The 13471-nt window shown below is 33.0% G+C and overlaps 1 protein-coding gene across 2 annotated transcripts in view; it reads right to left on the bottom strand.

Moving 5' to 3' along the window:
- Positions 1–2628: 2628 nt before the first annotated feature.
- Positions 2629–13471, bottom strand: part of SRP54 (signal recognition particle 54) — a 39904-nt gene continuing 29061 nt past the window's right edge. For both annotated transcript variants that reach the window (XM_045848522.1, XM_045848521.1), the window contains 5 exons: positions 11822–11895; positions 11298–11406; positions 6798–6968; positions 4217–4312; positions 2629–3123 (listed from right to left, as the gene is read on the bottom strand). In XM_045848522.1, coding sequence (XP_045704478.1) covers positions 3032–3123; positions 4217–4312; positions 6798–6968; positions 11298–11406; positions 11822–11895 — 542 coding nt within the window. In that variant the 3' untranslated portion in view covers positions 2629–3031. The remainder of the gene's footprint in view (positions 3124–4216; positions 4313–6797; positions 6969–11297; positions 11407–11821; positions 11896–13471) is intronic.

Here is a 13471-nt window from a genome sequence, read left to right as displayed (position 1 = left end):
TTATTTTATATTATGGTTTACTTTTAAAAATATATTTTATTTATTTCTAGGGAGAGGGAAAGGGAAGGAGAGAAAGGTCGATATGAGAAAAAAACATCCATTGGTTGTCTCTCGCATGCCCCCAATGGGGACCTGGCCCACAATCCCAGACATGAGCCCAAACAAGGGCTCAAACTGGCTGCCTTTCAGTTCACAAGGCTGATGAACCCTGGCTGGTGTGCCTCAGTGGATTGAGGCTGATCCACTGAGGCACACCAGCCAGGGTTATTATGGTTTACTTTTCAGACTCCCTACATTCACTGAAATAAGGTATGAATATTATATTTATTTTACCTACTTTAATATGCATGAGACTTTAGTTATAGTAAATGTTCTGGTTTTGTTGCCTTCTGTGTAGTAATGTTTGTTAATTTTATTACACTTCTTTTTAGCTATGTGACACTATACTTCTATTCAAGGTTAATATTGAATATCAGAACTTAGGACTTCTCACATTATAATATACTGTATTTATTTGAATAAAATAACAGTTTATGTAACACACTCTAAAATTATTTTTACTACATGATGAAAGGTACTTATTTTTTTCCAAAAAATTCCTCCATAAAATTGTAATGCATTGTGTATATGTGTGTGTGTATATATATATATACATATATATACACACACACAGATATTTTATACATATATCTTATATGCCAACAAATAGGGTACTTCCAGAACACTGACATCCGTCATATTGCATTGTTAATTTGCCCTTTCTCAGTACTGTAGTTTGTTGTTAATTCATTTCTAAGTGTGTTTTCGTTTTATAGTTGCATAAACATTGTAAACTTAAGGAATTACATAACAATTTTATGTTTGTACATATTTAAGTAACATTAAAATAAAATTCAGGAAGAACCCATGTTGTATATTAGGTCTACTAGTGGTCTAAGTTGGTAATATAACATATCAAAAAGCTAAGGAACAAATTTTAACAATAGTGAAAAATAAAAATTGTTCAAATTATTAAAGAACTTAATTTTGGTACATAGTTATTGTGCTATCAAAAATCAATACCTTGATATAAATTGTGAGAACAGAAGGAGAGCTTTTATAATGAAAAATGCCTGGTTGAGGAATTAATGAAATCAGAATTTTAGATACCTTCTCCAATTCCCTCATTTTATAGAAAAGGAAAAAGAAATGGAAGTTAAACTAGGTGTTCTAGACCTTTAGTTGTCCTTTGCCACTGTTATTTTTGCTTCTAAAAAATATAATTTGCATCAGACACAAAAATAACTAAAAACAATGCCTGAAACTGTGAAGTTTGGCCAAGTGTCTCATTCCTTTTCCGGTTAAAATGCAAAAGTAGTACCCTGAAAATAGAAATCACAAAAATGCAAGGCCAGAAAAGGCAGTGTGCATCAGTTTAATTAGAAACAAATTTGGAGAACGATATTTGCTCTATTGTCAAATTCCTATAGCTGGATCTTGTGATGACATTTCTGCAGAATCAGGATACGTCATTTTCTCAAGGTATACAATGTTCTGTAGTAATATTCTAGTTTTTAGATGGTAAAAATAACTTAGTGGGGTATAAAATCTCTACCTAAGCAAGCCGAAAAATCAGTTGCATTCTTTATGTAATTATTTTTTAAAAATACTTTGACTTGAGACCTTAAAACACCTGTCATAAAAAATACTATAAAAACTGGCTATTTCTTTCACTCTCTCATACTACTGTAAATCAATCCTTTGCTGATTTATCCTAGTTGAAAATACATTACTACACCATATCTATTATCTTCTTGATGTCACTAATAAATAGGAATTACTTTTTTAGCACTTTAAAATAATTCCATAACTTATTTAAGACTCATTGTACTAAATGAACTGTGGAGAAATCCAAAGTAACCAAGAACCAGATCAATCTTGTTATGGTTTCACTATTATTAATTTATAATGGTGACACCCTAATGTTCACAATTACTGTCATCAAAGTATATTAATTTCTTCAAGCAAATTTTTGGTATGTAAGAAACAACAAAATTGGCTTTTCAAAACAATCAAATATTGCCATTAAGGCTTCCAAAATATGAGGTAAAAATGCAAGTTATATATAAAACACTATATTGTGAATTGCAACTAAATTCACAATTTCAATTTATTATTTTTTAACCCTCATCTAAGGATTTTTTTTTCATTGCTTTTCAGAGAAAGGAAGAGAGGGAGGGAGGGACAGAAACAATGTGAGAGAGGAACATCAATTGTCTGTTTCCCATACGAGCCTGGACAGAGAAGCGGACTCGCAACTTAGGTATGCGCTCTGTACCAGTCCTGCACCAGGACTGTACCCTGCAACCCTGCAGTTATGCGTGACACTCCTGCCAACTGAGCCACACACGCCAGGGTACAATTTTAATTTAAATGGCAGAGCTAACATTTTCTATGGCAAAACTATCTAAATTATTCTAAGTTAAACATAAATTCCTTGTACTAATGGTTGTTACTCTATCATATTTCCCATTAATGGTATACTTCTAGGGATAGCTTTATATGGCACAGAACTACTGGTTTTCTGTCTGCCTTTTAATTGATACACTGACAGATTCAAACCATAAAGAAAATTAACAAACCCTTAACTTATAACGACTTTGAAGTTTATTTTACAGCACTTTTATTAAGAAATCATGTAACTACTGACCAGGACTTTTTACAAATGTAATGCTTGGCCTTTGCAACAATTAAAAACTTAAGTACTAAAATTTTACATCATGATTTGTTTAACTTAAGAATGTTATGATGGTAAAAACTGACAGAAGAAAATCTAAAGCAAAAATATGATTTCCACAAAAACCATATATTCCTCCCTTTTATCAAAGGGAAGGAGAAAAGAAGGAAGGAAGAAAAGGAAAAATGATGAGAAGAGAAAAAGGGCAAGACAGGCAAGAAAAATACTTTTATTCCCCATTTGCAAAAAGAGGAAACTCTGAGGTCTCAGCAATTAACGTAATCAACTGAGTCAGTTTATATTAAGGCAACTTCTTTACATATTATTGAATCCCATCATGCCTTTCATATTCCCAGCAGCACCCTGTTGAAACTGCCTCATCATTGACTGAAGTCCGGCCATACCACCTAGAGAGAGAGAGTAAAATCCAATAATTATTAAGTAGAACTTGAAACGCTTGTTAATTTTACCTAATAAGTACTTTAACTTCTAAAAATATACTGGGTTCTGACTGCAATTTAGTCATCAGCCTTAAAGAACACACCAATTCAAAATTGTTACCTTCACCAGTATCCTCATATAAATGAGATAATGCCGAAAAAGACCTTAGAACAGTACCTGTCACACAGTAAGGATTCAATAAATCTATACAAAAAGCTTATTTTCTGGGAAGTCCAAAAGAGTTTTATTGTAAATCATAATCAATTTGGAAGGGAAGGGAGTTATTTCATAGGACTCAGAGAAATTAACCATTTATTGAACATCTACCATATGCCCAGAACTGTACCAAACACTGTAACATATATTAGCTCATTTAATTGCCACAATTTCCTGATGAGATATTATTAATGATTTTAAAGAAGGGGCAAATGAGGTTCAGAAAGTATAAGGAACATTTTATAGGCTACATAGTAAAAGTGGAGTTGGGTTTCAAAAGTGTTATATAACTCCAAAGTCTCATCACTGAAAATATCCATGTTCTAAACCAGGACAAAAGGTCACCAGAATAAGCATTAACAAAAGATGATTAAACAACTTGCTCAAAGGGCAAGCAGACAAGTGAATGAAACCTCAGTTTATATAGCACTATTACAACCATTCAACTTAGAATTCAGATGGCTATTTCCTTCAAATCACACATCTGTTGAACAGATTTTCATAATCTCTCACCAGAAGGTTTATCATAACTCAACCCTTATAGCCCTGGCCAGTGTGGCAGCTCAGCTGGTTGGAGCACTGTCCCAAAACCAAAAGGTTGAGGGTTTGATTCCTGGTCAGAGCACATATGTAGGTTGTAGGTCCCATCCTGGTCCAGATGCATATGAGAGGCAATCTACACTTCTCTTTTGCAGTGATGTTCCTCTCCCTCCCTCTCTCCCATCCCCTCTCTCTAAAAGCATGAAAAAAAAAAGTCCTCAGCTGAGGATTAAACAAACAAGTAAAATAAAACTCAACCCTTATAAACTTTGTATTAGCAACTGACAACAACTTTGTATTTACCCATGTGATGAAGAACTCGTGGATCCATCATTTTGGCCATTTGTTGATTCAATTTTGCCATCTGTGACTGGCTCACATTCTTAGACATGTCACCACCTAAAAATAAATAAACATTTTGAGTCACTATAGAATGTAATACAATCAGGGTATAACAGAAAGTTTAATAAATTGAGTAAATAAAAAGTAAAATAATCACCTATAATCTTATCATTCTAACACAATTATTTCTATTTGTACATATTCTCTTTTAATCTATCTCAATTACATATGTACTTTTGAGAAAGTATATGTGAAATTCTTTATTAAGGAAAATTTAAGGGACTTTCTTCAGGGCTAAGATTTTTCTTAATACTTTTAGTTATACCTATGAATAAGCCACTATAAACAAAACTGTATCCAGAGGCCATTAATGTAAGCTACATAGACACTTTTTAAAGAGTAATATGGGAGAATGCCAAACAAAACTGTGTTTACAGATATGGATTAATTAGGAAAGAGCCTGGATTGCTGATAAATGAATATGAAAGGAATGAGTCTGAGAGAACTTGAAAATCTGTATGTATCTAAGAAACTATTCAAAGTAACAGAAAGCTTCAGAGAATAGAAAGATAAATAATCTAACTCCATTTATCAATAGATTTCCACACACAATTAAAACTGCCTTGAAGAAGGCAGCCAATGACAGAGACGTACTCTCGGGTAGAACAGGTAAGAGCTTTCCTTTAGAGAATAACTGCTATGATTAAGGAGGAGGCGAAAGACATCAATTCAACAGCAGTGAATAAATAAAACTGTTCCAACAAAATTATTTCAAAGGAACATTAATTCTGGTACCTCTCAGGAGCATTTAGGAAAATGAAAACCAAAGCTGCCCCTGATTCTCTGATCAAAGCTGGCTAATCTGAGTAATTATATGATCTAAGAACTATGAATAAAAAAGATGTTTTTTAATACAACATAATAAAATCTGTGAAAAATAATTAAACCTGGGTAAAATGCGAATTGTATGTTCATTGGTGATTCGTCGTAAGAGTTTGTTTCTGAGAATTTAAAACTTACACAAGATATTAACAGTTGGGTGTGACAAGGATATGCCCCACAGGCAATGGCCACTTCATCTGGGTTGTGTCTATATTGAGTATCAATGCTTAGATAATATCTGATTGATGGGTCTGCAACAGTTCTATCAAGAACAGTCAGGGTCATTTGGGAAAGATGTTAAACTACACGTATTTATTAATCACCATCTGAAATAGCATGTGATGTTAGGATTTATAACCAATTTTAAATATGTTTGTCTAACTTTTATCCCTTGTCACAAAAGAGAAACTAGGATATAGCAAGCAAGGAAAGTAAGAAAAGTATCAAAGTCAAAAGGTGATAACATCTATAAACACTCATTTTTTAAGACAGCTATTCAGTGGTACTATTCATATTTAGTGTGGACCTAATCACTATTTTTTGAAATAATAAAAACACTTTAATAGTGTTTACAATACAGAAAAAAATTAAAAGAGGACTCGGACAGTTGATTAACTTTTTAAAAAACAAGCTTATTTTTTAACCTTACACAATTCAGGGCAAAATAAATTGTGGATAGGACAAAAAGTAAAACCTAAAATTTAAATAAAACCAAAATGATTACAAGAAAATATAGGTGACTACTTTTGTAGCAACATGGAAAAACTTTTATAAGCATTAAAAAAATCAAAGAAAATTATAAACAGCCTTGGCTACATTAAACATAAAAAACTTCATTAAAAATATTAAAAAAAGACAAGCGAAAAACTGGAAAGAACTATTTGTAGATATAAACCAAGGATTTTAAAGAGTAATTACAAAGCAATAACGGAAAAAATGAAATAAGTAAACAGGGAACCTAAGAGGTGATTCACAAAGAAAATTCAAACCAGCAAATGTACAAGCATGTTCAATTTGATTAGTAATCTAAAAATCACATATTGAAAAACATTTAACCATTAAATTAGAAATATTAAATTTTACATTTACTCAGCATCTACTATGTTTCTGATCTCACAGACAAAATTCCTAGCCTCATGGAAGATGGCACAGAAACTGATGCAAGAACTGGTATTGATAGAGAAGCAGATGCATCAGCCTAAATATCCAACAAAGAAGCATTGCATTAAACAAAAGATAGATGCTCAACTAAAATAGTATTCAGTGGTTAAAAGTTATATTTTGAAAACTATTTGACTATTAATATGGAAAATAGTCATGATGCATCAGAAGAAAACACAAGTTAAATTTTAAAAACTCTGGGGAATAAAGGTAATGGGTTTTTAAAATTTTTTTTTCTTATATTCTCCATATTCTTAAATATGTATTAGATCTTCAAAAAATAAAATCATGATCTGTCTTTTAAAATATTAGGGTTTATTATCTTGAACACAAAAACATAATTCAGAGATTGCAACATGAATCATTATAATGTTATAATTTCATTATAACATGAAGTTCAGCAATATATTTTCTAATACTGGCAGTACTCCTGGTTTTAATTTTTGGTTTTTCAACTTTCTTTGAGTGTGTTAACTAATGATCAGCTTATTTTTCTTACCTTTGAAAAGTCCTTTGATACCTCCCATCTTTTTTACCATCTGTGCAAACTTGGTATATTGTGTCAAAAGTTCCTGAACATCTCTCGTTGATACACCCGATCCTCTGGCTACTCTTTGGATTCTTCCTGGTTGCTTACTAAAAACCTTGGCACCATCCGTACTGTCAAGTTCTGCAGGCAAAGGTCAATTACTTTCATTTACATACAGTTAACATTCATTATCAAAGCAGTTATGTGTAAATATCTTCCTACACACATAAAACAAATATAATTGTCAAGCCACCAGATTTAATAACTGTTATGACCTGTTTGCCTGATTTTTATTTTATTTTTTTATTGGCCTGATTTTTAAAAGTTAAACATGGAAATACATTCAAAAGAATATTCATAATATTCATAAGCTAGGGAAAAACACACATACTTTACCCTACTATTTAAGTAAAACAAAACTTTCTGAAACCCTCTGAGATCCATGTCCACCCTCCCTTTCTATATCTCATATCTAACTGCTCCCCAGAGCATGTACCAGAACTGAAAGGTACATTTCAAAAAAGAACAAAAGTGCTCATCTTATCTCTAAATACTATTAACCTATAAATCATAAGTTCAGGCATATAAGCAAACAGCAATAGGTAATTCTACCTATAATCAATAGAATAATTGTTGTATTTCCTGTAATCAAGTAATTACTACTAGCATTTTAATCCTTTCTGTAACATAAAAAATAAGTTAATTCGCTTCAGTGTTTTGATAACTCTTAGAATATGAGGTACATCCTCCTGGTGTTAATTGCATACAATCTCAGAAATGAGATGACCTTTAGTAAAAATTTTTATTATATCTGCATGCTCTCTACAATATCCCCCAATAAGTGGTCATCTAGTCTCACTGCTAATATCCCCAGGAGAGAAGACCCACTATCTAAAATAATGCAATCTTTGCCATTCTATTTTATCTGTAATTATGGAAAATCTTTTCACATATTAAAATGAAATATGTTTGCCTGATACTTCTTCCTATTTGCATAAATATCTCCTTCCCAAGCACAAAGAATAAGGCTTTCAAATATTTGAGAGGCACATGTCACCTATGAATTTTCTATGTGACAAACATATCCAAGTCTTCTGTTTCTCTTATAATATGGTTTAGAATCCCATTTATCATTCCTCATTTTTCTAAATACAACTTTTAATTTGTCTATGCCCTCTAAGCTTACTGTTTAGAGGGAACTGAAATCCAGGTGAAGTTTGATTACCAATACAACACAAATAAAGATTAAATTGTTTCATAAGAAGCTTATAGTCCATTAAAACCTGTAAATCCATTTCATAAATGCACTTTTAAGCCACATCTTCACTATAAAATATTTAGGAAATGTGTGTCATATTCCTTTCAAGAGCTCATATAGAGTGAGAGAAAAAAGATAAGCTAGTAATAGCACGTCATGGTAAGCAATACAACAGAGTTAAGCAAAGAGCAGAAGGAGATGTAATGTAAAGAAGCAAGGAAGTCAGGAAAGGCTCCATGTGGTAGTTTCTGAGTAGTCCTGAAGGACAAGTATGAGTTAAGTACAGAAGAGAAAGGAGCAAGGGACATTCCAGGAAGTAGAATGTGGCTTCCTGGAGTCAAAATTGTGTGTAGAGGGAACCAAGCATGGGTAAGAGCTGAGATTTAAGAAGTTGCAAAAGTAGGTAAGGACAAAGTTATAACAGAACTTATATGCCAGATTTAAAAGTTTAGAATTCATCATAAAGACAATACCACTGAAAGATTTTGACCCCAGAACTATTATATTTAGAAAGACCATTCTTGTGGCAGTGAGGAAGAAAGATTAAAAAAAGGAGTGAAAAAGAGAAAGGGAAATGTTAAGAGGCTACTGTAGCAAATCCAGATAAGAAATGATGAATATATGGAATAATGCAAGGGATATAGAGGCAAAGAAAACAGGGAATATATGAGAAGAATTTAGGAAGTAGAACTCACTAAAATCTGAAGTGATGTTTAGGTTTCTATATTCCACTTGAAGTAGTAAAACATGGATACAAAACATGTGATAAGTTAAATATATATGTATACTGTAATACCTAGAACAACCACTAAGAAAACTATTCAGAGATACCCTCAAAAACATCATAGGTACATTAAAAGTGTTCAAGTAACCCACAGGCAAGTAAAAAAGAGAAAGCAGAAGAACAAAATCAGCAGGAACAAACAGAATAATAAAATGGCAGAACTAAGTCCTAATATATGATCAATATATCAGTTGAGATTATCAGAATGTATTAAAAGAAAAAAGCAACCCAATTACATGCTGTTGACATGAAACTCACTTCAAATATGATATAGATAGGTTAAAAGTAAAAGAATGGAAAAATTATACAATGCAAAAAAGACTAATTAGAAGAAAGGTGAAGTGGTTGTATTAATATCAAGGAAGGTCAGGAACAAAGGAGGACATTACATACATAATGATAAAGGGTCAACTAACCAAGATGACATAACAATTCTAAATATGAATGCACTCAACAAAAAAGCTTCAAATACATAAAGCAAAACTGACACCATGCAAAAGAGAAAAGTTAGACACTTCAATACTTTATCTCCACAATCAATAGAACCACTAGATAGAAAATCAGCAAGGATATAAATCTAAGTTGACCCCAGTTTCTAGCTTGGGCAACTGAGTAGATAGATGGAAGTATCACTCACCAAGGGAGAAGCACTACATTTTGGATTTGATATGCCTCAGAAAACTTTCAAACATGAAAACACGAGATGTCCGCCCACCATTTAGTGAGTACCTAGAGAGAAGGTGATCCAGAGTGTAGACTCTTGAGCTAGAATAATTGAATTTGAAGACCAGCCTCTCAACTCTTTAGCTAGTAAGGAAATTACTCAACTTCCCTGTATCTCAGTTTCCTGATCTGCAAAAGCTAGATAACAATGGATTTTGACCCCAGAACTACCCCTTAATAGTTGTGAAAATTAAGTGGATTAATATACATTAAGGACAGTGCCTTGGACAGAGTAAGTAATCTAGATATGGCTGCAACTATCAATTCTATATGCAAAACTTTTTGCAGTGTTGGAGATACAGAGATAAGAAAAACGAAATCTTACATAAGTTACTATGAAAGCCTAGAGCTCAAAGAAAGAGGCAGAGACTACAAGGAATGAACAACCAATTAGTCAGTAGACAAAGCATAGATGTGGGAAATAAAAGAAAATAAAAAATGAGAAGAATGATATGAAATACTACCTGAAGACAAAACCCTGTGGCATATATTCACTTACGAGGTGGACTGAGAAAGACACCAGTGAAAGAGAGTGAATTAACAAGAAAGGTAAGGGTTAAAGTGGGAAGATGGTATAAAAGAAACTAAGAAAAAAAGGTGATTAGCAGCCAATGTTGTAAAGGTCAAGAAAGAGACTGAAAAGCATCCATTGGAGTAGATCAGCAGAAGGTTATTAGAGATCTTTGTATGGTCTATTTCAGAGTAATGGTGGGGACAGAGGTCAGATTTCAGTAGTTCAAGAATAATATAAACTATTCTTTTAAGAAGCTTGAGTGAAAAGAGACATGGAGTAAAAGCATGAGGGAGAAGTAAAGCCCAGAAAATGTGAATTTAAGAATATTTATATGCTGATGGGGAGAATAAGTCAGCAGGTATAGCGAGACTGGAGACTAGAGGAAAGGATTTTATTGATGCTGAGAGGACCTTGAAAAAAGCTTGAAAAACAGTTTGTGGCTCTCACAGTCTTACAGTAAGTTAGCCAAAGACAGAAAGAATCCAATGCCCAAAGCCTGTATTCCTTTGGAAATGAGGCCAGGTCAAGTGGTAGAGTAGAAGGCCTTAAAAAAAAAAAAAAAGAAAGAAAGAAAAAAGATATGTGTGGTATACCTGCTGTAGTGAATCAGAAAGGATGCTTAAAAACAAGTAAAAACAGAAGGGCTCATGGGACTAGAAATGCTAACAGAATGAGAACCAATAAAAGGCCTGAAGTATAGAAGGCAGTGATAATAAAGGATTAGAAAAAAAAAGTGATGTATTTCATGTGAGAAGACTGAAAAATGAACAGTCAGTTTCAGAGCAAAATAAGTTGGCAAACATTGTTTAAAGTATCCCTCTTTCACAAATCCCATTTCATGTTAGCATATTAGAACTCTGAGGAGATTTATAATAAATAAACTTAGTTTATTTTTAACTCAGCATTCCACCAAATTTATTTGACTACAGAACTCCCCTTTTAAGTTCTTTCTACCAACATCATGAAAACCTAGTGTTCATTCCATGGAACTCATTTGGGGAAGCACTGCACTAGAACTTTCTCTCAAAGATGTCCATCTAATAATCACTAACCTATGAGTAAGAGCTTTCAAACAAATAGAAATCTACCTAACAAAAATCTTGCAGTTAAAATTTTTCCCCATCTTGTCCACAAGAACACAGTGAAACTCTCAACTTGCTGATATTCAGAACAAGTAATCTACCATCTTACCTTGATCGTTCATACTATCCATTATTGTCATTAATTTCTTTAGCCTTGCCATTGACTCCTGTTCATTTCCTTTGCTCATAAAATCTGTTCCAAAACCAGGAATCATACCCTAAAACAGATATAAATCAGTAATAGCTTGAGATTAATTGTTCAGAATGTTGACATTTAACTAGTGGCTTTAATAACTGACATGAGTTTTTCTTTTTTAGATTTTATTTATTTGTTTTTAGAGAGTGGAGAAGGGAGGGAGAGAAACATCAGCGCGAGAGAAACATTGATGGGTTCAAACTTCAATGAATCTGAAGCTCAGGAGTGTGCCCTGGCTGGGGAATCGAACCAGAGACTTTTTGCTTTGCAAGACGACACCCAACCAACTGAGCCATAATGGTCTGGGCTTAACATTAAGTTTTTAAAGTATATATTTTTACCCAATTATTAAAATTAATTAAAGCTAGTTCATCTGTTCTTAGAAATTTTAATGAAAAACAAAAGAAGTTAGAAAAAAACGTTTTAGGATAACTGACCAAGATTTGACTGAAGGGGCCCATTTTCATGATATTCTGAAATTGTTCATACATGTCTCGCAATGTAAACTGACCTGAAATACAATATAAATGAGTCAGATATATTAGAGAATGTACATTTCATTTAGTAAAACTGATCTTTTCCTTAATCAAGGGTTCACCTTGAAGCACACTTATAAAATATATAAATATTTTGGGCTCAATAACTATTTATTGAGCAGTTACTATGTGTAAGATCATAGGATGCAGTGGAGAATATGCAGTGGAGAATATACAGATACACAGATCCTATCCTAGAGAAGCTTACATTCTATCAGAGAAAATGGAATAAACAAATACACAAGAAACCTGAAAACATGGCAGACAAACTACACCAATTAGGATGACTAAACTTAAAAAGCCTGACCACACCAAAACTTAAAGAAAGAAGATGTGGAGCCTACAGCAATCTTGAGGGAGAAGAATCAAGTTGGAGGATTCACACTATTTGATATCAAACTCTACTACAATGCCACAGTAATCAAAACAGCATGGTACTGGCATAAATACAGATAGACATAACAACAGAACAGAACAGAGAGCCCAGAAATAACCCCATACCTTTATGGTCAATTAATATTTCAAAAAGGAGGCAAGAACATATAATAAGGTAAAGACAGTCTATTCCATAAATGATGCTGGAAAAAATGTATAAATACATGCAAAAAGTGAAACTAGACCATTTTATATGATCCACAAGAATAAACTCAAAATGGATTAAAAACTTAAATTTGGGCTGTAAACCACAAGAAACCTAGAAGAAAACATAGGCAGTAAAATCTAAGGCATTTCTTGTAGCAATATTTTATCTGATATATCTCCTTGGACAAGAGAAACAACAAAAAATAAATATGACTACATCAAACTAAGAAGTTTTTGCTCAGCAAAGTAAACCAAAACAAAATGAAAAGACAACCCACAGTATGGGAGAACATACTCACTGATACATCTGATAAGGGGTTAATTTCCAAAATTTGTAATAGACATACAACTCAACACCAAAAAACAAAAAATCTAATAAAAAAAATGGACAAAGGACCTGAATAGAGACTTCTCCAACAAAGAGGTACAGATGGCCAATAGACATATGAAAAGATGCTCAACATCACTGATCAGCAGAGAAATGCAAATTAAAACCACACTAAGGTGTCACCTCACACCTGTCAGAATAGCTATCATCAATTAATCAAGTGCTGGCGAGGATGTGGAGAAAGGGGAACCTTCGTGCACTGCTGGTGGGAATGCAGATTGGTGCAGCCATTATGGAGAGCAGTATGGAATTTTCCTCAAAAAATTAAAAATGGAATTGCCTATGACTCAGTGATTCCACTTATGGGAATATATTTGAAGAAACCCAAAATACTGATTTGAAAGAATATATGCACCCCTATTTTTATTGCAGCACTACTTATAATAGCCAAGATATGGAAGCATTCCAAATGCCCATTAGATGAATGGATAAAAATGCTGTGGTACATTTACACAATAGAATACTACTCAGCTGTAAAAATGAAGGAAATCTTACCTTTTGCAACAGCATAGATGGACCTGGAGAGTATTATGCTAAGTAAAATAAGCCAGTCAGAGAAAGACAAGTACCATATAATTTCA

Source organism: Phyllostomus hastatus, unplaced genomic scaffold (assembly GCF_019186645.2).
Source record: "Phyllostomus hastatus isolate PE091 unplaced genomic scaffold, TTU_PhHast_1.1 phas_contig_62, whole genome shotgun sequence".
Lineage (NCBI taxonomy): Eukaryota > Metazoa > Chordata > Mammalia > Chiroptera > Phyllostomidae > Phyllostomus > Phyllostomus hastatus.
This window is presented reverse-complemented; position numbering and strand designations above follow the sequence as displayed.